General features: G+C 39.7%; 1 protein-coding gene across 1 annotated transcript in view; it reads right to left on the minus strand.

Moving 5' to 3' along the window:
- Window positions 1-23,998, minus strand: part of LOC104576499 (mannosyl-oligosaccharide 1,2-alpha-mannosidase IB) — a 115,960-nt gene extending 91,962 nt beyond the window's left edge. The window contains exon 1 of the mRNA XM_010223881.2: window positions 23,591-23,998. Coding sequence (XP_010222183.1) covers window positions 23,591-23,898 — 308 coding nt within the window. The 5' untranslated portion in view covers window positions 23,899-23,998. The remainder of the gene's footprint in view (window positions 1-23,590) is intronic.
- Between the last annotated feature and the right edge of the window lie 1,048 nt (window positions 23,999-25,046).

Raw genomic sequence — 25,046 nt, forward strand, 5'->3', positions numbered from 1 at the left:
TTATAACACAACAAACACAAGCTTGAAAACAGAAGGTCCATTCTGATTTGGTTTATTCTAAGTAATTGTAATGATTCAAACAAGTTTATGGAAACATGCTAGTACACATATACACAATACTACTTTTTTCCACGAGTCCCAGCAGAAGAACCGTGTACACGTAAGCAACGGTATAGCAAGAAAAATTGTTTAAAGTTTATTTTAGATTATATCTCAGCCCTTGGTAAACACCGAAGCAAAGAAGGCATTCGGCAGTTCTGCTTTTTCTGTGTTATTTGTAACCAGGGTACCCACCCCATTCACCAGCAGACCTACGTTTTCCCTGATCTTCCTTTTGCTGTTAATATATTTGAAGAAGTTTTTCTTGTTATTTTTAACATCCCTTGCCAGATTGAGTTCCAAACATGCCTTCGCTTTCCTTGTCGCATCTCTGCATTCCCTGACAACGTTCCTGTATTTTCCCCAGGGGGCCTGTCCTTTTTTCCACATTCTGTATATCGCCTCCCGCTTGAGCATTGCCACAAGCTCCCGGCTCATCCACACAGGTCTCCTGCCCCCTCTGCCTGACTTCTTACACACAGGGATGCTCTGTTGCTGGGTGTGGAGGAAGTGCTGCTTGAAGACTAACCAGCTCTCTTGGGCCCCTCTTCCTTCTAGAGCACTAGCCCATGGAATTCTACCGAGGAGGTCTCTGAAGAGGCTAATGTTGGCCCTCCTGAAGTCCATTGTTGCAAGGCTACTTGCAGCCCTTGCCTCCTCCTCGTTGGATCCTGAACTCCACCAACTCATGGTCACTGCAGCCAAGGCTACCATCCACCTTCACATCTCCTACAAGTCCCTCTCTATTTGTTAGCACAAGGTCCAGTAGCCCACCTCTCCTCGTCGGCTCCTCCACAACCTGCGTCAAAAAGTTATCATCAACGCACTGCAGGAACCTCCAGGACTGTTTGTGTCTGGCTGTGTTGTCCTTCCAGTTGATGTCAGGGTAGTTGACGTCCCCCAAGGGAAGCAGGGCCTCTGATCGTGAGGCAACATCCAGCTGACTATAGAAGGCCTCATCGACTTCCTCATGCTGGTCAGGTGGCTGTAGCAGACACCTACCACAGTGTCTCTCACATTAGCCTGCCCTTTAACCCTTACCCACAAGCTCTCAACTCAATCATCTACCCCCAGGTTGAGCTCCATGCATTCCAGCTGCTCTCTCACATAAAGAGCAACTCCACCACCTCACCTTCCCAGTCTGTCCTTCCTAAAGAGCACACAGCCTTCTACCACGTCTCTGCGGTTCCAATGAGATCATGATGCTGGGACTGCACACTTGACTTCAAAAATTAGAGTAATGCCACTACCCATTGATATTTCAGCACCAGAAATACAATGCAAAGTTTTTTATGGTGTACTGACTAAAGGCTTTCAAACGGACTTTCTTCAGATTCACATTTCTCCAAAACAAGTATATAATATATGAAATACAAGCTCATTAGGACTGCAGAATAGCAGCAGTCCTCCTTTCCCTCAAGGGTAAAGCAATGAAACCTTTTTTAATCATGAAAATAGTATTATAAAAAGAAATGAAGTAACACTACTTAAGAAATTTTCTGTTGCTACCATGACCTACTGAGGAGAGGTTAAATGTGTTGTATTCCTGTAAAAGTTGTTTACATTGTAAGGCAGCAACAATGCACTGGTTTCAGTAAGAAAGGTAGATGAATTTTTTTTTCAGAAAAATCTGAAACCACAGATCAGTAGTCTGGAGACTTTTTCCAAAGCTTGTACAGAGCTTTGCAGAATAGATTGCTAGACAGAATGAGAACAAGGTACCCAGAATTAGACATCGTTTCTCAGTCATGTTCTCACCAAAACAGATACGCTGTACAAAAGCCAAAGAGATAGTTTATAGAGAATGGAAAATAGGATGCATTATGGAATATGTAAAAAACACTTCAGTTTTGGGATATCAGATTCTGGTATTATGCCTCTCATTTCAAAACTCAATTTCCAGAGAAGCCAAGCCTCTACCGCCTGACTAGATGGTTTAAAAAAAAAAAAAAAAAGAAAAAAATCTATACTCCTAAAGGAATGATATCAATACCACACATTTCTCAGATGAGTCAGATGAGTTCCTAAGCACCCACACTCAAGTACTACCACATAAGCATACTTTTTAAGCAAATAAAAAGACTAATTTGTGACCAACTGAGACCAAAAAAATTCCACTCAAGTCCACATTGGAATACCGAATTAAATTCTACATCTTTCAGAAGTAGGGTCAGGAACAGCATGTAGGCAATCTCCATATGGATTAAACCTCATATGTTATGACTACATTTGGATATCCATAGATAGAATGAAAGAAAAGGGACCACAGAAAAGAGAAATCTAAGACCAGATACTGGTAACAATCCCAACATAAACACATACATCAAAACATGCCAGATATGCTGTTTTTCTATTCAACTGTCCCTACTTTATAGGTAATACAATCAGACACATTATAGAGCAGTTTGAGCAAATCTTCAAAAACCTCAACTAAAGCAAAACTGCTGCTCCATTCATACCACCCCAGCACCTTATTCTACAGTCTCAAGAGAAAACTGAGATGCAGGTACCAAGAGTTAACAACACTAGCTATTTTAAAACAAGCAGTATTATTAAAAGAATCTGTGATTAGACTGTTTTTGTCAGCAAGAAGCATAAAAAGATGCAATAATTAGTATTTGAAACTAGACAAATGCAAACTAGAAACAGTTTTCTAAGCCACTGAAATTAACTATTGCAGCTACCTGCGCAAGAACATTTGGCACTCAAAATCTCTCCAAGCAGTCCGGATGTAGTTCAGAAAAAGAGAACAAATTGTAAGGCTTGTTAGCAGAATCACTAACTGAAATCTAACATGCTACAATTATGCATGAGGTAAAGACTCTTCAAAATTTAAGAAGAGTTACTAAAGCTTCTCTTGCCAGGGCAATGATTTTTAGCATTAGTCTCTGGTGAAACAGAACTGCCAAAAAAATAAAAATAAATATAAAAATAACACTTTCCATAGAACTTGTTCATTAGATAGAACATGATGAAAAGTGGAAACAAGTATAAAAACTGAGCTAAGAAAAGAAATCTAGCCTAGCGTGTTCTCCCACACTTAAAATGTAGCACTAGGTCAAGCAAGGCAACAACTAGTTTATTACTATATGATTTTCTGCAGATGGTTAGGCAAGAACTGTTAAAACACATAAATATTTTGACAAGTCCATCATCCAGAAACAACCCCATAGACGGAAATGTGTTCATACAATGTAAGCACACTGGAAAATATCTGCTGCCCCTTTATTGCCCATAAAATTAACCAGAACTACAAATTCCTTCAGTGCTTTCTTTTAGAACTTGCTAGCAGGGTATTTCTAGTGGGTGATATTATTTGCAAAGGACATGAATGCTGCTTCTTCTACAGAAATAGGGACCACTAGAGACCGACTCTTAACTCAAGTGCTCTCTTCTCTTTCTCCCTCCAGGTTTAGAATTTTCTCCTCTTCTTGCCATTTCACTTTCTTTTGATCTTTCTTATGCTTCAGTCTCTTTTCTTCTTTCATTGTTCTTCTTACCAACTTATGCTCTGCTAACTTGCTTTCATGGTGTTCTAAAATGACACAGCTGCACTCCAAACAGCAATCCTTCTCACTTTTAGCATTAAATCTCTTTGGAAGGAGAGACCACAGAAGTCACTGACACAGGGAGTCTCTTAATCCTCAATTCCCCTGCTTAAATTCTTCTTCAAGTCAAATGGACTGTAAAAATTGACTTTTAGTCTTCCCCCCATCTCTTGTCCAATAAAAGACATTGCCTAGATTGCCTGCTGCCCAAGTGTTCTCTCCCACACTGTCTTATTACCAGAATTTGACTACATTATGTTTTTACAATCTTGCTCTGTTCATACCCACTCAGCAATGCTACTGAGAAGACAATCAGTTGCTTCGCTACATTCCCTTTCTGACTGTTCTGCAAAACTGTAAGTCATTATACATATCTGTATGCACAGTGGAAATAAAGTGTGGCCACTTTCAGGTTATGAATATGTTAAATTTACTAATTTTCATGTTGATCTGTAAAGAACACTATTTCTGCTCCCATATCTATCTGTACCCAGTCGTTTTCTTTTGTTTTGTAATTTAGGCAGGGACACTACTCCTGGGCAATCTTTTCGTTTTGTATTATTACCTGGTATAACAGGACATTACTCAGCTAGAGCTCCTGAAAAAAAAGCCTTGGAATGAGGACAAACAAAACCCTTGAGGAACACAAGCAGAGAGAACTCTGAAAACACAGATTGAATGGGCACAGAGAGAGCTTGCACAGAGGGACAAAGAGTTGAAGCACATCCTTTATGCATGAATAGGAAAACCTACTGCAAGGCTAAAAGCTAAGAAACTCATTAGTGCTGCTAGATACCTTTTTTTAAAAAAGCATTGTGGAACATAACCAGAATCTTCATAAATCATGATAGTGCAATATATTCAAATATTTTATGAATAAGTATATTAATAAATGGTACATTTATGGTATAAGTACATTAATAAATGCTCTTGTATTTTATTGTACAATGAATATTCAAAAATAGCAAAACATACCTTCCAGTTAAGAGTAAGAAAGTACGGACTCCACAGATGAAACTATTCTAAGAAAAAAGCAGCATGGAGGCAACCTTTGCTCCATATTGTAAATGTTATAATGAAGAGAATAATTAGGAAAATCATCTGAAGATTCTGTCCAGTGCAGTCATCCTTTCCAAGGGCATTTGTTTCCCACTTTCCCCTACAGCAGCTATTCGTATAACTCCAAGCATCAGTTCAAAAAAGAAGAGGACATCACACCAGTCAATGGCTTTCTTAGGACCCAAAAGCCTCATCACAGCCTGCAGTCTTGGCTTAGTTCTGCTTCATAAAGACAGGCAGAGGTTTCTACAAACATTGCAACAGCTGCATTCATACTAGCAGTCAAGCATTTATCAGTGTTGAGAAGGGTCATTAGAGACCATAGAAGTACTTTAAGCTTACAAGAACTTTTTGCAACTTTGTAATTACAGCATCAGTTCTTGCATAGATTTTCAAAAGAACCAGCTATTTCAGGGAGAAATATGATGCTTTTTTTTCCCTCAACTTTAACAGCAAATAATTAAAAAAACTTCAATGGTGAACAAATAATAGAAATTACAGAGTGTTTTATAGAGATTATCAATATATAAAAACGAACTCATTTACTTTCAAGCGTACAGTGTCTTAGTGTCACTCAGTTATAAAATATTTCACTAGGAAAAGCAAAGAATCCCCAAAGTAAAACAAGAATTTAGAGCTTTCAATCACTGCAACTCTAACAAATGCTTCTTTTTTACATCCTTTTTGCTTGTAAAATACAAAAGAAAACAATTAGACCTGTCCCAAGGCACAACCATATAATTAAAAACAGATGTTATTTCAGAATCTTTTGCTGATTAAAGAAACTCCATTTAATGGTTGCAGCTAATGTGCAGAACATTAGGTCTACGTAGAGTGAGGTCTTATATGCATTGTCGAACCACTTTCAATGCAAGTATAGAGAAAACTTTTACTGTACTTCTTTAAAAACCAACAATCTTACTCTGAAAAATGGACTTAGAAGTCTTTCTACTGAAACTTCTATGAGACAGAAATTAAAATATAGAAAAAAAATTAAAAAGATGCAGAGGTTCACAAGAAGCAAGTGTGAAGAAGTCATAGGTTATAGGAATGAGAAATAAAAGGAAACAAGCTCTCAAGAGTAAGAACAAACTAGACTTGGAAATCAAGGATTTATTTTGACTGACATTCCGATACCAGCAAAATACTAGCAGGTCACTCTTAATTTGGTTTTCAAAACTGCAGAAGCCTCTTAAAATTTGTAAGACAGTTTCTACTCTTAACCATTCTAGTTAGAAGCTGCTATTGTATGAGTTTAGATACATATATAGCCATGTCAGGGTGTTTGACTCTAATCATCCATGTCAGTTCAAATGCTATGGGCAAACATCCTTACATGTGATACTCTTTCTTGAACTAAAAAACCTAGAGTTTGATCAGGGTGGAATAAGATAGCTGGTCCTCTAATACGGAGGAAGCAATTACATAGAACTATGTCCTCACACAGAGGCAGAGCATCATTTCTGCCTCCTTTTAAAGGAGGCATCTTTAGAAATAAGGAAGAACATCTGTGTGGGACAAAACATTCCCTCTGAATGTTCTTGGTACAAGTAAGTACAAATAAAGGAAAGCAAAGCTCTCCCAAAAGGCAGAACCAAACTCTCAAACATTATTTTATATCCAGGGGGGATATACACAGGGGAAAAAGTAAAGCAACAAAGCCAACTTCCCAAAGCCAAGAAGAAAAATAAAAGCAGTACTTACTACTATAATTTGGCACATATAAGTTGCTGAAAAGACTGATGCATTACTGTATTTTCTGTATCACAGAAAGCTGATCTTTTTCAGAAGTCAATAAGCTACAGTCTTTCTAAAGATGTTTATTTTTCTTCACTCTGCACAGTATGAACTGCAAATTATTCTCATTTTTCACAATAAAAACAAACCTGCTTTGAAGACAGCTTTTCCTCAGCAAAAGCACAGTCCTATTTAAGCAACTTGACACCAGATTAGTCAAACTTAGATGACTAGTTCAAACACCTGAAAAACAAGAAGCTATCAGCTTACAGATGTCCATTACGCCTCAATTTCCACCCTTTTGAATCATCGCGCACAATGAATGAAACAAGTTTAGCTAATCATGAATTCAAGACCACACATAAAGAGGCACACTGAAGTTCCATATGCAAGTGCATAACTAGCACTTCCAAACCCATTTATGTTTGGAGTGAAATGGATTTTTATTTAGATAACATTTTTAAAACATATTTTTATGTATATATTTTAAATATATATATATATATTTAAAAAGTTTTTGAACAGCACCAATAACTGTTTCAGTATAGGTCCTATGAAGGCTTGTACTACAGCTTCAGCACTATAGCACTGACTGCTACTCCTTCACTCTGTGTACCAGCTGCGTTGTCTGAGAGTTGTGCCAAAATAGGGTGCTAGGTTCATAGCCTAGTTCTGTGGGGGAGTTTTGGGAAGAGATGGGGACAGAAACAATAACAAAGCAACAACAAAGAGCTCCACGCACATATGTATCAGAGTCCTTGATCTTTCTTTCCTGATCTCCTTCGCTCCAAGTGTTACAAATTCCCCATTTCTCACATGATGTTCCCAAAAGGAGCTCCAGGAAAAAAAATTCTGGAGACAATCTTCAGGAATGATGGAAAGGACCCAAACAGCCCCCAGAAATTAATTAAATCTGTACGCAGTGGCCTCACTCAGCTGAGGCATCTCCTTCCGTTCTGTACTCCCAGATAGGAAAAGGGAAATCTCTTAGCATGTCTATGGATTATAGTTTAGCCCAGTAGCTGAACGCTTGATATTAGTTTAATTAATATACTACCACTTGCATCAAGTGTGAGCATATAGAGACAGCACCGTATAATCTATATTATTTAAGTAAAAGAGGAACATGATTTTACCTGTTTACCTTCACAGGATTTAGCTTGAAAACAATCCACCAGGAAGTATCAGAGGCTGACTGAAAGCGATGGATACAAATACCACAAAGAAAGTTTCACAAATTCCATACAATGGGAAGCACTTGATATCAAGATATTAAATACATAATATCTAAGGATATCCTCATTATCTACACATGATAGGGTACATGAGGTCAAGGCTTAGCAGGTATGGTATTGAGGGGCTTACAGTTGGACTCAATGATCTCGAAGGTCTTTTCCAACCATAATGATTCTATGATTCCATGTAACACATTGCATGGACATTACAAGCTTTCCATAAGCAAAACTTCTTTATCAACAGACAGGGGGATATTTCAAAGAACTTGTCCAGAAATGCCACTAAATACACGAGTTCAAGAAGAACAATAATAGAAAGCGGATAAACCATTACTGCTCTACTCCTGTTTGGAGAAAAAAGAAAAAAAAGAAAAAAAAAGAATGAAAAAGAATGAAAAAGAATGAAAAAATAGAAAAAAAAAACAGAACTCGAGAATTTTCCAAGCAACACAATTAAAAAGGGAACATCCATTAACAAAATTACATGGACAGAAGTATAGATTTTGAAAGTATTGAGTATGTATTGAGTTTCAAATATGCAAAGACAACCAGAAAAAAAAATGCTGTTACTCCTTACAGCCAATAAGAGATAGCGTAAAATAACATTGGAAGTGCAAAATAATTAACCTTTTGTAGAGAGGTTAAAGAAAGAAAAAGCACAAGAAAGGAGAAAGAAGGCACCAAAAGACATTTACTGTCCATAAAACTGTATTTCCTAAGCAAAGGAAGCAGCAACAAATGCTAAAAAGGATGACAATTACCTTAACATCCCTGTGATCCACAAGAGGAAGGCTGAAGCTTTAAATCCATGACAAGCCCTATGATTTGAGCAAATAAAGGATGACAACCTCCTGCTATCAGTTACTATGTAGGACAGTGGAAGAAAAAATACCTTGACAGGGTTTCACATGTATCAGTGTGGGAGTAGAAAAACAGAGACTCAGGCTACCATTTAACATCGTATTTAAGCTGATTTAATACCTGGCTACTGCCAAGTGGAAGGTCACACTGAACGCCAGTGCCTGCTGAACAAATTGAGGATCTCAAGGCAGCAGACCACTGGGGGCTTGGTAGGGCTCTCCTGGCTATTGCCTGGATCAGAGGTTTTTCGCACGGGTTCAACTGCCTGAGCTAGCTGATGGTATGAACGACTGACTGCCAAAGCTGACATTGGGAAAGGAACAGTAGGAGCAACCTTACAGCTGTGGGCAAGTCCATACAGCCTTCTCTTCTAATAGTCTGCCAGAGAAAATTATAAATGTAGCTTTAACGTGACTCATATATCAAAACAGGAACTAACTGTTGACCTTTGCGATGAATAGCAAAAACCAACCATAAAAAGACATGTGTCTGCTGGAAACAGAGGACTACTGGGTAAAATCATGGCAAAGTAAATGAACTATGTGACTGGACAACCCACACAACAGCGTGGACTACTGATCATCAATGACCATGACATTAACTACAGCAGGTTAAGTTTTGGAAACTTATTCTGACGACTCAGGAGAAAACTCTGCAGATTCAATTTCCAAATGGGAGGAGGACGCTGCCTTCACAGCATGCCTAAGGCAGAGAAACTACATGGTAACACTGGACTTGGATTCATATGAGTATCCTTGGATTGGTGAAAGTTGCTTACCATCACCATGAGCATCCTCTCCCAGTTGCTAGCCAATGAGCAGGAAGACAACTTCCCTTTTGTTGGTGCAGTAAGTTAAAATAGCTAGAAGGGTAGTGGCTCTACAACAAGTCAATATGAATAAGGCAGCATGAATTTTGTATGACCAAAGGCAATGCTGGTTTGTTAGGTTTTATATTGTATGTGTATAACTGAAGCATCAGTAATAAGATCAACAATAATAGTGCGAATATTGCTCTTGGCAAAAAAAGTTACTATAACTCCATATTCCTTATTTTGCCATCAGCCCTGTGCAAAGAATTCTTATAGCTTCAGAGCTTTAGCTGCCCTATGAAAACCAGCTCTCTTACTCTGCCCTCTGGTACTCAGGAGAGCAGGCAGCAAGCCAGCGAGGGATGAGGAGCCAGCTGAGAATCTCTGACCATTTCTGGCCAAATCAGCCTTCCCATCTGGCTGATTGCCCAAGCACTGCTGTTGAGGCAAAGGTTTGAGCAAGACTGAACACAAAGCAGGACATGAAGTTCAAGTGTTATGGAACTGTATGCTCAGGAATTTTAAATTAGAGCCCAAACTATAGGGAGGATGTCTTCTGCATACAAATTCTCATCGTCATTACTGCCAGTCATTCCCTCCTACAATCCGTCTCCTCACTCAGCCGAGCAGCTTCCACTCCTGCAGTTTCTCCCAAAGATATTGCTTCCTCCATCAGCTAGGGTCATTCCTCATCATCCTAAATTTTAGTCTTTGCATTATTGAGCAGCAGCTTGCTTTAATATTACCTCTCTCCACTGTTCTTGCACATCATTCTTGCATATCATACTCAGTCAATATCAGCACCAGCCACTTCCTATGCCTCACACTCTGTTCATCTTCTACTTGGTGCCTTTTGCTTTTTTCCCCTTCCTCCCTATTTCACAGCTTCTTTTATCTTGGTCAGTGTGCAGTTTCCATCTCCAGCTTCCAGAGAATAATTACTACTAACTAATTAATTATTTACTCCTTCTCAGGCTCCAGTACACACCAGGGCCCTCTGCTAGCTCTGAATCATGTTCTTCCTTTACATTCCTGCTCTTAACCAGTTACTTATTCCCATTTTCCCTCCCTATACAGCAGAAATAATGCACTTATCCCTATGTATGTTTTCATAGGGGGTACCACAATATATGACACCTCCCTCATTCTGTATCATGAGTCCTCTTGTGAATCTGAATTTCAGAAGTAAACTTAAGACCCTAAACTTAAGAAACTTAACTGAAGCAAAAACAGCCAGAGAAAGTTAGTAATTCAGAGCAATAGCCACAAGATATAGATGGTCCTAGCTCTAAATTCTCAGGTGTTCAAATATGAAATAATTTGGCAGCTAGCAAGTAGATACATAAAAGAGAAAAGCTATTCCAAAGGGAGTGCAGCAAATATTGTATGACGTAGGCTCAGAGGTGGCAAGGGTCCAGGTAAGCAGGTGGCACTAAGTTTCTTTGCACAGAACTTCCTCTGGCAGGTTCTGCACAGCCCTCAAGAAGTTACCACTCACATACAGATGTAACATCTGTATGTATGATGCTGTTTCACTTGCCCAGAGCTGCTTTAAAACACTGTTAGTCTGTGACGTTTAAGTACTCTAGTGACAGTTCATAAATAGTGCTCAGATTTATCCCCCTCCTTTTAGCACCACCATCCAGTTTCATGTATATCAATCCTTAGAATTAGAACAGCAGCAAACATTCCCGGCCTCACAAGCCACGCACTTAAAATTTTACATAGCAAAGAGCACAAGGAGGAGAACGAATTCCCAGAAGTTAACCACAGACATGATGGATAATAGCTCTTCATTAATTGGGCACAAGATTATTATGTGTGTGGCTCTGTCCAAAGTGGAACAAAAGACCCGTCTCAGCAACTTCTGTTCACCTGCTTCCTCTCGCCACAGGAATCTGTTATACACAAACCTCTTGGCCAAGACAGATTCATTACTGGTCAATTAATCCTCTGGCTTGGCAGCAACATTTAATCGGCCTGAACACCACAGATCAGCTCCCTGTAGGACTGGTAGAATCACAACTGTCGCCAGCAATCCCTTGGCCCTGTGTGGCAGCAGTTCAGAAAGTAGCCCTCTACAGAAACCGGAGAGGAAAAAATACAAACTAACAAAAAACACACACACAGGACCACAGTAAAACATGTTTAACTTGATCTCAGTCTCAGAATTTCAATAGCTCTCAGAAGATACTCATTACGTAACACACGAAGATCCTGAGGACAGAAGCTGCAGGTAATGCTCCGTTCACACAGAATCACAGAAGGGTTAAGGTTGGAAGGGACGTCTAGAGATCATCTCGCCCCAACCCCTCCGCACAGGGACACCTAGTTCATGTGGCACAGCATCACATCCAGGCAGGTCTTGAATATCTTCAAATAGGGATAATAATACAATATTATACATAATGGGTGTGATGTGGAGGTGGGCGTGGCAATGGGGATGACATGATTATTGAAGACTATAAAGACAGTCCTTTTTTTTTTTATTAAGGAAAAAATGTTTATATATGCATGTTTAATGTTGATTATACATTGTGATTTTAAAGGAAAATAAAAGTATTCTAAGGACAAACTATAAGTGTAAAAAGACCCAGGCACAGATACAGACCCAGTGTACAGATACACTGCAATAATAATAAAATGGAAATATTTTACAAAATTCTCTCATAGAGTGCTGCTAAGAGTAGTTAAAAGAATAGTAAAGTTTTATAACTTTACTTGGTAAATTAGTCAAAAACAACAAGATAAACAAAACACCTGGAAACCATAATCTACAATCTAATCCCCATCATTCCACAAAGCAAATTGTATCTCATTATTCCCAGAGTTCTTCAACCTTGTCCATAAAGCAGAAGATGCACGACAACTATGTGACCAATTATTTAACCTTTAAAGCACTTTATTAGTGAGGTGCATTTTTTTAAAATATAGAAACTTGGTTACTTTATGACTGAAGAAAAGATTATCAGATTTTTTTTCTTTAAAACAAGTCCAGAAAAAAAATGATGGTGCAATTCCTTCCCCAGCCCCAAATATGACAATGTAAGGCCCATACTGCGCAGTATGAATATCAGAAGCCATTAATTTTTTTGTTGTGAGAGAACACAAACAGTCCCTACCATCACTCCATATTCAGCAACAAGGTTTCCCATATATGGGCAAACTGCAAGAAGTGCGATAAGCCGCACCCTGAAAAAGACACTTTTCCATCACAACGTGTTCCCTATCAGGTAAACAATGTTGTTGACAAAGGTACCTAGGTTAGCAAAGTCCAGCATAGACTGACAGTGAGTCACAAGCACAGCCGAGTGCGTGCAAGAAAAAGCATGCAAGAGGAAATTGTGATGTGTGAACTACCCTACATATTACAATGAAGTCATCACCTGAAGACAACTTGGTATTTGTTGGGAATTGCTAGATAGATCTTCATTCTTATATCTCTATTATAGAATATGTCAGCATACAGCAAACTACGACGTAACAGCAGTGTATCAGCAGTACACATATAATATCACAAATATGTTTTTCCAGATACACATGAGAGTTGTAATAAATTAATGCACTAAGGCACTGATTTAACAGCTATCAGTACAACTAGGAATATACACAATTGTGAAATACACCATATTAAAACATTTAATGGACTGCAGACTTTATGATGTACGCAACAGCAGATGAGATTGACACAAAATATACTTGACACTACCAAGACAGAAAACACACTTAAGTACTGTAGTTCAGAACACACGCCTAAAATGAAAGAAGAGTCAGGGACATAAAATTGCACAATTTATTGTTCACTTGTTTTCATCATTATAGTACACACTGAGAATTGTTTTTGAAACTATCTTTGCTAATGATGCCAAATACAAGCACATATAGATCCAGTGTATAGTCAGACTTTATTTTCTCCTCCAAAATCTATTTTCTAAATTTCCAGCACCAAGTCATGAAATGTAAAGACAGGTATAGTCAAGTATTTTATTTCTCCAAAAATAAATAAATTAGTTTTTATTATTTCAGCTGATTATAGTAACTGCCCTACCTTTTTCATGAAATTGTTAGTTATTTCCCTAACAAATTACTATTCATAATAGTGCATAATTAAGGAGGAGATTATTTAATCTCCTCCTGCTCCCTGCCTCCCGCTTTCAGTCATTATAATTTTGGATTCCACAGAGAAGGGAAAGAAGAAAAAGATAAAGTACACAAAACATAATATTGGAGATGGGCTTTGACATCCAATTTAGCTTTTATCCTTTAGAGCTTCTGAAGTTTATGGAAGCTTTTTACTTCCTTTGCTTCTCAGGGGTTAAAGCTTATTCTTCACGTTTTAAAAGATGAGACAGTACAAGCCACCTGTCAACACACAGCAAAAGCCTTTGCAGGAGGTGAAAAAAAAAGTTGAGACAGGTTTGGGCAAAGGATATCTGATCTCAAACACAATATGGTATAAAGCACCAAGAAAAACTTCTGAGAGGCACACTTCCATCCAACTCCTCCTACCCACCCCCCACCAATGTCTCAGCTAAAAGTGGCAGAGGCAGCAGTCATGCCGTAAATGTATGTTTTAGCTTTAGATGTCTCCCTTTACTCAGCCATTGAATAATACTTAGCACATCCTTACCTCTGCCTTATTTCAAACATTGGGCATAAGGAGATAGAGCATATTGAAAAAAAAAAAAAAAAAAATCTTGCTGCCACTTTGTTGTTGTTGAATAGCTCCATGGAAGTATACAGCTTTCTAAACCCAAAAGGTTTAGGTGTTATGGAACACATCTGAAAATTGGTAAGCAGGAAGGTTAGGGCTGAAGCACTTTAAGATGGTTTGCTTCATACGTTGCAGTGAAAACGCAAACAAAACAGATGGAAAAATGATTTTTGGCTAAACATAAAAAAAAACAAAATATTCCTTAAATGTTATGTTTCTATGTATTTTCCTAGTTAGTGGAGTAAGAGCATAACATAGCTTAAAAAATGCTAAGGAACCTAAGAATAGCAGATGATTATGAGTTTTTCGAAATTTATACCCACCATTTGGAGTTGGGGGTTTTGGAGACTGCTGGTTTGCTTGCTTGTTATCATATGAAAGGAAGCTCCACAGGCATTTATGGAAGGAGAGGGTAAGAGGGGTCTTTTAAATCCAATACCATTTTAAATTCTCAAGACCATCACCAGCAAATCCCAGAGTATGAAAATTTTGAATAAAATTATATACCTCATGGACTAAAAAAACTGCTGATGACTTCATCAGCTGATCAGATGAGTTGTGTGGATACCTGAACCTTCAAGAATGAATAAATGTAGAAGTTTCTTTGCAGTGCCTTAGAGTTCCTCCTGCAAGTATTCCTGCAGGTTACTTTACTCCTTGAAACATCACCTATTTCATTGACCATAATGATTTGGGCACCTCACTAAATTGACATCAATATGTCAAGCCCCATTTTCCTTTGTAATAGCAGCAGATTGCATGCACCAGTCCCACTGCAAGATACTATTCTGAGTAAATAATGTCTACATAGCGGAGGGGGGAGAAGTCAAGCAAGCCACTCTGCATAACTGAAATAGCATATCCATCTGAATCAAATTAGTGCTCCCAAGAGATTTATAGAAACCAGAATAATCAGAAAACTATAAAAAACAGACCAAACCAAGGACCTAGAGTTCACGTGTACTGTTAGTAGCACAATCACAACATTCTGTTAGTTTAGGTATTTTACTGAATGATCAGATTAACTGTTCCCACAGCCTCCTCTTGCCAACCAACAGCTACCAAATGTTGCTGTACCAACATACGACTGAGTAAAAGACGGTCAGAAGGATCCAATGGTTGTCTTCCATCACTTTGTTTGTGTCAAGTAATGCCAAACCTGCAGGTGGGTTCTGTTTTATTAAGACTTCTCTTGGTTACGATTCTGAATTATTCTCCATCATGGTTTTGCAACACAACTACAGGAAAGAGCCGCAACAATATAATAAAGGCATTTATTTGCAAAAAAAAATTCAGTACAAATTCTAGTGACTTCATTAGCCATTTGTTTTAAAGTTTCACATAAAAAGTCTCACACACATGTTAAAATGACAAATAACTGCTTTCCACTTCACAGAGCAGTTCATAGATATCAAAGCACAAGAGAAAGCAAGGTATCTTGCATGGTAACTTTAGTTATTTTTCCCAGCTGACAAAATAAAACTGCATCAACTGCAGCTGAAACAAGCAGACTCAGCATAAGTTCAGATCTCAAGGTGCACACAGAGCAAGATCATGGAAAAGATGGTCCACTTCCACCCGCAGGCTGTAAGGAAGATGCCAATCCTACAGAGATTTTTTTCTTGACATTTGCGAGCACATTAAGACTGATTCAATAAAAAGTAAAATGGATTAGTTTGATTTACCACCAAGAGCCATCTGCCCATGAAGTGGCTTAACTGTACACTTGCACAGCTAAAACATGTCAGCAGCTCCAGGAGAAAAGTGATGACAAATTACTGAAGAGGAGAAACTTGAGGTACCTGTCTGTACAAACTTCAAATGCCTCACAGGCCTAGTAAGCAGTGCTTAACCTCAATGGAGATGAATGTCATCTTACACACATCTTCTAAAATGCAAGAGGCACACATGTTCATGCAGTAAATACCAATGTCAGTGTTTACATTCAATCTCATTTAAGAGCTCTTTAGACACTACAGAGCAACTACTTTTATCACACACGTTCCCTTAATTCTGTAAATAATTTTGCTCATATAACATTGATCAAATTATGTAGTTTTTAAAACAAAAGAAAAGCATAAATCCTTAAATGCCTATTTGTCCACTGTGAGTCTCAACAAGGACACTACAGCAAAGAGTTGGGCTAGCTTTTACAAAATCTTCCTAAATTTTAAGATGCAAAGATGTGCTTTAACAAGAAAGCACATAATCGAGTTCATTGGTTTGCATCTTAAACATCCAAAATAAATAAATAAATAGAGAGACAACGAGAAGGAACCACAAAAACGATTTAAGGTCTGGGCAAATCTATCCTATGAGCAGCAGAGTTAATGAAGCCCAGATACACTAGTGCCCCTGAGCTTTTTCTGTCCCAATGTTTGCTATAACCTTAGTAATGCATCCTATTCCTACTTATATCTCTTAAAACTCCTGTCCCTCCTGCTGAAGTCTTAATTTGCAACCCTATTTTCCAGCTATGGATCGGTGCATTCACTCTCAATAGAGCTAGATAGTAAAATGTAAAAATAAAAATACATAAACATTATATTTTCATTATTACGAAAAAAGAAGAAAACAGAAGAAAATTAGAAAAAGACCCTTTTATTGCTTGAATACTTTTGTTGAATTCTTAAAATCACAGAATAACAACAGAAACTATTAAATAGAGGTAAATATGTATATTGAAAAATTCTACTTGGAGAAATTATAATCAGAGAGGACATTTACAGCCAATCAGTTTTCCCCCTTAGGGCTTTATAGAAGATTTTTCCTTAATTTCACTCTCCTTGCTTTGGCCTCATTATTTTTACCTTGTTGAACACTGCTTCCCCCTCGCCACAAGCAATTAACCTGCAACAGAACTCTAGGTATCTGAGTAATAAAATGACATTCTAGTTATCAAATTAAGACAGATTACAGCACTTGAGTCCACAACTGGAAATGAAAGCAAAAGAATAAACCCCACAAGCTGCATCAAAACACACTAAAGTTCCACTGCATATAATAACTGCACTGGTAAATAACTGTCTACCATTAGACCAAACATTTCTGAACATTCAGAATTGCCTTTATTTCATCATCCTCAACTTTCATTGTTGCACTGATCATGGTTTGGATTTCACAGGTTTCTTAAGGGAGGGGAAGGACATGTGAGGCAAATTAATGTTTTTTTTCAAAATATCCCTGGTGGAAAACATGTGCTATTATAAGAAAATATAGGTAAAAGATTCAATGCCATAATACTTCTCACAACCAAACCTAATCTGAGAATACAATGCTATAACACTCAAAAATATCATTTGCAAATTAGTATCAAAGTTTCCCTTAGGCAAGGGGATGGAAACTGCTAACTTAAGGGAACAACAAATCTCTACAGACTTTTGTTCCTTTTGCCCATGGTTACTTTCAGTTCAATTCCTATGGAAAGATACACAAAAAACATATCATATTGCCAAACTTTATTAGTTTTGCATACATTTGCTATAAGGAAACACAAAGACCTGAAACTCCAAACTGAAGAGGGCCAAGATGTTTTTGTCTACTAAAATACATTGGTAACATCAGAAGGCTGAAGAACTCATACTACAGCATGCCCATAGTTACCCATGTTACTTACGCTGTTAACATCATCAAATAAACCACATTTATGCTGAAGTTCTTTTGAGATCCTAATCTACAATACTCAAAATGAACCAAAATACTACAGCTGCCCACCCTCTCCCTGGCCTCAATCCAACAAGCAGACATTCTGCTGTTTTCCCACACCCAAACTGTAGATCAGGCAGAAAATTATGTTCAATTTTTCCTTAAACCAAAAAGACTCAAGCCTGAAGAACACCAACTCTAGTCTCCCTCACTTTCATACTACAGGAAATCCACATTAAATACTTTATTAAAATGGTATACAGCAGAAGAAAGCAACACTCTACATGTGATGCATATAGTATTAAGTAGCAGACCGGCAGAGAAAGCATGGAGAGCATTTAGACAAATGGTCTCAAATTTGTATTTTGTAAACCAAGGACAAAAGCATTTCTCAGCCTTTTCCATAAGGCACTATTTTCAACAGAACTTTGTGAAATAATACACAGGGGAACCTCTCCCATAGTCCAATATAATTTCAGGAGAAGCTCAGATGAAGTTTTAATGAAGTGTGGTTTTGGGGCTGCAGAAGGACAAACTTTCAAGCTTCCATAAATCTTTAAGTACCAGCATTATTTTTCAGTCCTCTCTCCAAATGAAGCTCCAAGCAAAGAATGGCAAAGGTTTTTTGAAAACTCCAACTGAAAAAGTGTCTCCCAATTAGGAAAGATAAAGGAGAGTGCTCTTGTAATGGCGTGGATAGCTGGAGACTGAGACCAGACAGTTGATTCTCTTTGGTAGACACACCAGTTGTTTTGAACCCTAACCTGAAATGTATTAGTCCTGCTCTCTTCAGCTCCATGGATGTCCCTGTGAAGACCTACATCTCCTGCATGCGATAGAAGCCCCTTAACTTCTAAGCCAAGCACCTCAGCTTGTATTTGCTGCCTCCATTACCATAGAGATTGTAAGATCTGAACACAGATCTGAAGACAGACTCAATTTCATACAGCAAAAATTTGAACAAGTACTGAGTTCAGCACCAAATGCCACAGTGGCTACTGGGTTTTCGATGGAAAAGGTGAGATCTCAATTTTAACTATATCACAATAGCAAATACTCAACATTGCACTCAATGAAGTATGACTAAAGTAAATGGGGAGACGGGGAAAAAGAATTAGGGTGTAGAGAATGGCCTTATGTAATTTTATTCTTGACAGTTTGGCCAGAGGAAATAGAAGACCCCGATTCAACTGAGTAACAGCAGTTGAAGTTATTTTCCTCTGCTCGCTTCTGCTATGGCTGATTAAACTATATAGGCTACAGAAGATAAAAGGATTCAGAAGAAATATATTAAGCCCTTCACATTGCTTTCGAAAATTAAAGCAGGTAAAGGAAAATATAATTCTGAAGAACTCAGTTTATCACTTTTATTTTTAAGAATAGAGACACTTACCTGCTACTGTCAAAGATAATTATAAGGAGCCACAGAAGAGTGCGCTCAGATTATTGCCATGCAGTTACTAACATACTAACAAACTGCTAGGCTTGCCATTTCAGCATAATACAGAAGCCAAAGGAGCAAACTCAAAGGCAGAATCTGCACTGATCTATACCTACTCGCACAGTGAGTAGGCAGTTGAGGTGGTTAGTTGTATTGGGAGCATCTGCAGTGAATCTGCTGGCAAGAGTTTTTTGTCTCTTTTTAAGCATACAGAGGACTTACAATTTGAGGTAATGCACAATAAGCAGCTGAAGATGGAGTCCTGCAATTTTTTAAGAACTGGATTGTTGACACAAAAATAGTCCAAGTGCTATCAGGAAGGAGATTTGCAAAGTTTGAGCTAATAACATTTATTGCTTCTGTGATTAATACACTTTTACCAAAGAAGTGACTTCAATTTTTGTAAAGTAATAAAAACAGCAGTTACTTAACACATCATTAAGGAAACACATCTGTTCAATTTTCATAATAATCAGATTTAAAGAAATCTGATAAATCAAGGCGACTACATGGCATCTGCATTTTCACACACTAGGTGGCTAAAAACCACATGAACATTTTTTTTTGGCTCCGAATCTATCTTTCGGAACGAGTACAGAAGAATAAAGTACCTAATATAGCTTAAAGAAAATGGTGAGAGATAAACAGGTTAAGTGGTCTAGTATAGCAGGAAAGAAATAGAAATTTGTTGGAGGATTTGGGGCAACTATCTTCAAGTTTTCCAAGACTTGAGACAAGTTTGTAGGTCAAGGTCTGTCTCGAGCTTTGCTTCTCTTATTCCAAAGTCCCTGCGATGCCCTATTTGAAACACAGAAATTCATATTTGAAAAGTGAAGTGGATTTTTAAGAAGGGTATGCATGCATATTTCTTCAGAAGTTCCCAGACTAGTCTCTTCCACTCTCCTTCCTCCTGGAAGGAAGATTTGAGCTTTCAAATTACCAATCCATTCTTGATAGACTATCCTTGAAGTATATATGGAGGAATTACCCCAAAATGAAAAGCAAAAAATAAATATCAGCTCACACAACAGCTTATTTGCTCCCCAAAATATCAATCACAGCCTTGTTTCAGATTTCAAATATTTCCTTGTAAGAAAGTTGTTTCTCTTTGGATGACAGGCAAGGACACTAACTCCTGAGCAAATTCTTAAGACTCTTAGCAAAGGGGTGGGGATTCCCCCTCTTTTTCTGCAAGGCAGGGCAGAAGGGAGGAAAGGCAGAAAGAGAAGAAAAAATAAGTTAATGGAAAAAGTAAGGATAAAGTCTCCAAGAGATAACCACTATAAATAGCTTAATAAAAATGCTCAAGAGCGTCAATGGGGTCCAGAGGATATATAAGAAAGCAGTGTCAGAAAATAGAATTTCTACCAAGAATCATTGGTTGCATACTCAATGCAAAAGCAAGCCACTTACATGATAGCCCTCTACCTACATCCTTGCTGTATTTTGCTAGAAGACAGAAATATGCATATCCTCTACTAGCCTATCAAGCTCAAGATTTAAGGGACAGGGGAAAGTGAGGATTAAAATGGTATATCCTAGATACATAGAAACCAGCATAACAAAGATAGGCAGTTTCTAAGTCTATTTAGAAAAGTCAATACTATAATTCACAGAAGACACAATTTCCCTTGGTCACTAAATCAACATACTTATTTCATCATTAAGTGTATTCCTCATAGGAATGACCTTGCCTCCATCATCTTCTGAAGTCCTGCAGTGCTTGGGAGAATATCTTGCAAATTTGTTAGTCTGCTTCACATTCAAGACCACATTCTCTTCTGGATAAGAGTAGCTTATTTTCTCTTGATGTTTTTTCATAGCTCATCAATTTTATTCAAAATAAATAAATAAATAAATAATACAACCAGTAGGCTAGCTGCCACTTGATTTTGCTCCTTGATGGCAAATTGAACAAGTTTTTCATCCCAAGCTGAGATCACAAGTGATCTCGAATTCTCTACTGAAGACCAGGTTTAGCTCAGTCAATACTTCTGTAACCAGTAACAATAACCGAGTACCCACCCCGACAAGGGAGAGCCTCTTCTTCCTGCATATTGACCACATCATTTTCAAAACAGCAATTAGCCTAATGATAAGACTATTTGGTGACAAGTCAAGAAAGTTCCTCCAAAAGTAAAACAGAATCCTCACAGTGAATCCTGGTGCAATCACAGAGAGGTCTTCCAAGCAGGTAGGCCTTTTTAGCTAAAACAAGCTTGGGATAATCCACCAATCTACAGGACTCAAGCAATAGTAATAATATTTAGTCTTCTTCAACTACAAACCAAAAGACAGTCATAAAATTTCAACATGACAGGATCTATTTGGAGTATGTGCATGGCATGGGCATATATTTTACTGGTTTCATAGGAACAATAAAAGAGTTAAGTGATAACCACTTCTTTCAAGGGCAGAGCCCAAAAAAAAAAAAAAAAACACATTTAGCTTCAAGAGTTAATAAGTAACTCTTCATCTACAAATGAAGGATAAAAGCCATACATACTTCTTAATAACATTCCTGAAGCTGTAGCCTCAGGAACTACAGGAAACCTGACAAGGAAACAAGTAGGTAAGTTATAAGAAACAAGAACATCTGCTCAGAGCTCTCAGTATTGACAAATGTTTTTTTTTTGTTTGTTTGTTTGTTCTTTTTATAATGTCCCATCTAGTCAGCAACACAAAATACATCCAGAGCTGAAGGTCTGAAATTTTCTGCGTTTGTTTCATTTGCCTCTTATTTTAGAATCTGATTTTGACCGCATGAGACCACAGTTACTGGTTAAATTCACACATAACAAGACGAGAAAGAAACAACAAGAAGTTGAATATGAGAACTCCAAACGCATACTAGTCAGCATGTCTAAACTTAAATTTGTGCAACATATAACTGCACCAGCAAATTAACATTATTGACAGGTAAGTCTGTGTTAAATATTAAGCATCCATCCCTTTCAGTTAGGGAGACAGGAGAGAATGCTCCTGATAGGTGTTTCAAGACAAACAGCAAAGATGCCTTAAAAAAAAATACCACACTGTTCAGGCAGTCTTTATAACTCACAACAGCAGTAGAGAGAGGCAATTATCTCCCCCTTTTAATCTAACATAAATAACCTTTAAATGAATCTTACAGTATGTCCAAAAGATATATTTCAGATTATTACTGAAGGAACACTTATCAGCATAAGTAAGATTTCTTTAAGTTTCATTACATGAGTACTGAAGAGCACATTACATTTATCATTCACCATCATTCCATTTTCCATATCTTTGACACTGGAGGGAGATTAGTCAGCTTCACTTATCTATGGTCTTGGCACTAGCGTGTGATTTAAGTAATTAATCATATTAGAAGCAAATATACTGCAAAACCCTCATATAAGTTTCTGAATCACAGTTTGAGATTTAATTTCACCTGACCCAGTCTTGAACACTTAGAGCTTGTGTTGCACAAAGCATTATGTGGCCTCAACAAACTTTCAGCAGCATGATATTTACACCATTAAACTTCAGGTTTGTTTTTATACTGGCATACACAATGAAATAAGCCTAATCACTGACACCTCCAATTCTCTGGAACAACATTAAAAGAACAGATTTTAAGAGCCAGAAATAGCAATTATGCCATCTACACTAATTTTGTCTCCTGCACATCACGGGCTAATAGTGTCTGGGACACTGCAAGAAATCTATATCAGATAACTGTTCTGTGTATACTATTCTCCTTCAAAGAAGTGCTTTGAGTCAGGAGGCAAAACCCAGAAAAAGGATTTAGCAGTTTCTCAACTACTTATAGTATTCCCATAGATGTTCTGATAGCCTTTCCTCCCCCCCCCCCTCCCCCCGCCCCGTAACTGTAAGGGTATTGCCTAGCACAGAAAACAATCATCTACGCACTAGATGAGAGCTCAGCCTTAACCTTACAGTCCTGGCTACTTAAGAAGGCCAAAATTCAATTCCTCTTTGAAAAGAAGACAAGGGGACACAGCTACCACAGCAGCTGAAGGATGCTTGGACATGCACAACTCAGAAGCTGGAATGCATTGGGAAGCCATAATGCTGCTGCAGAGAGTAGCAGCAGCAGGATGTGATGGACTATCACTTTTCATGGGCCTGTCCAAACACTGAAACACTTCTATACAGGACCCTCTTTACAGAGATGATAACATAACTTCATAATTTTTATGCTTGCCAGAGAGGTTTTTTTTTTTTAAAAAAAAAAAACACCATAAAATTACCTTTAGAAACAGATAGGCTGCAAAGGACAAGGGGAGGAAAGGGGGATAAAACACCTGAAAACTACATTGCCTATGCCAGCTAGAAGCCCTTTTGAAGGGTCTCTCTCAAGCCCAGTCCCACCCCACCCCGGGATGCTGCTCATGCTGCCACACAGCAGCAAAAGTGACACACCACATCCTTACTGAAAACCAAAGCACTTACCTGTGCCGGTGCTCGTCGTGCCCTTGCCCATGGATCAGGAAGCTTCCAAGGCTTTTGCCCCCTTTGCTGGTATCCACGTGAGGAATCAGCACATCCTCCAAACCCAGGTCAAAGCGTTTGTGCTTCGACGAATCAGGCAGAAAGAAGAACGCCCCGAAGCACAGCGTGATGAAGGCACTAAGAATAAGGAGGAGGATAAATTTCTCGGAGAGTCTCAAGGTAGCCCTATGGTGCGGGAAGGAGGAGGTACCCAGGTTGAGGGCGGGCAGTCTCCGCCCGGACAGCGGCAGCAGGGCGGGAGTGGTCATCCTTCCTCTAGCGACCACTCGCTGGGGCTCGGCGCATCGCCCGGCGCGCCGCCCCTCAGCCCGTGCGGAGCCTGGCGCTCCCAGCGCCTTCTCCGCTCGCCTCGGCCGCCTCCCGGCGCGGCGCGGGAACCCGGGGCGGCTTCACCATCCTCCCCGCAGGCGCCGGGCCGCGTTCCCTGGCGCGCGCCCAACCGTCGCGACGCGCGCACGGAGGGGTGGGGGGGCAGGCCAGGCCGCCCCAAAGGACCCCCGCCCCCCCCAGAGGGCTCCGGCCCGGCGGCGCCGCCCGCCTCCTCGCGCGCCCCGCCGCGCGCAGGGCCCAAGCGGGCGGTCCCGGGGCGCTCAGCGGCGCTCAGCGAGCCCCGCGGCGTCCCGCCTGCGGGGTGCCGAGGGCAGCGGCGAGCGGGCTCCCGGGGCCGCGGCGCGGCGCGCGGCGCCTCCCCAGCCGTATACGCGGGTAGGGGCCGCGCCGAAGCGCATCCCCGCCGCGCCGCGGGCAACGGCGCGCGGAGCGGGCAGCGGCCACCGCAATTGCACTCCGGACCCTCTCCGCGGCCCCTCTGCGCCTGCGCGATGGCAGGCAACGCAGGCGCGCTGTGCAAAGCGAGGTCTGTAGGAAGCCGCTGCCCAGAGAGCCCCGCCCCGCGGCGGGCGGGCCGAGTGCGGCGCACGATCCTGGCCCATTGGCCGCGGCGTGTCCTTGCGCAGCGCTGGCCGCGGCGCTCCTGCGTTCCGGAATGGCCTGCGGCGCCAGTGGGGGTGCGCGTGAAAAAAGGAAAACAATAATAAAAAAAGAACCGGGAGTAGTTTTGGAAAATGGAGCGTAGGCCTTGTTTGGGCAGGAAGCGGCTGAAACCACTTAATAATCACAACAAGGCAGCAGAAATAATCATCCTGGGAACCTTGAAGATAGGATCGTCTGGTGGAGGAGTAGTAACGTTGGACAGCAGTCAGCCAGAGACGTGGCATTCCGCATCCCCAAAGAGCCACCCAAAGATCTACCATAAATGTGCTCACCAGATGCCTACAGGTGCCCTGTGTGCCTGTAAGTCGTCAGTGTGCCTGTGCTCAGAGGTGGTTATTTTAATTTATGCTGGCGATCAACCTGGGTAGCAGAGCATAAGGACAGGTGATGGATGTGCTGGTGG

Source organism: Tinamus guttatus, unplaced genomic scaffold (genome assembly GCF_059628265.1).
Source record: "Tinamus guttatus ecotype Peru unplaced genomic scaffold, ASM5962826v1 Tinamus_guttatus_pri_ptg000098l, whole genome shotgun sequence".
Taxonomy (NCBI): Eukaryota; Metazoa; Chordata; class Aves; order Tinamiformes; family Tinamidae; genus Tinamus; species Tinamus guttatus.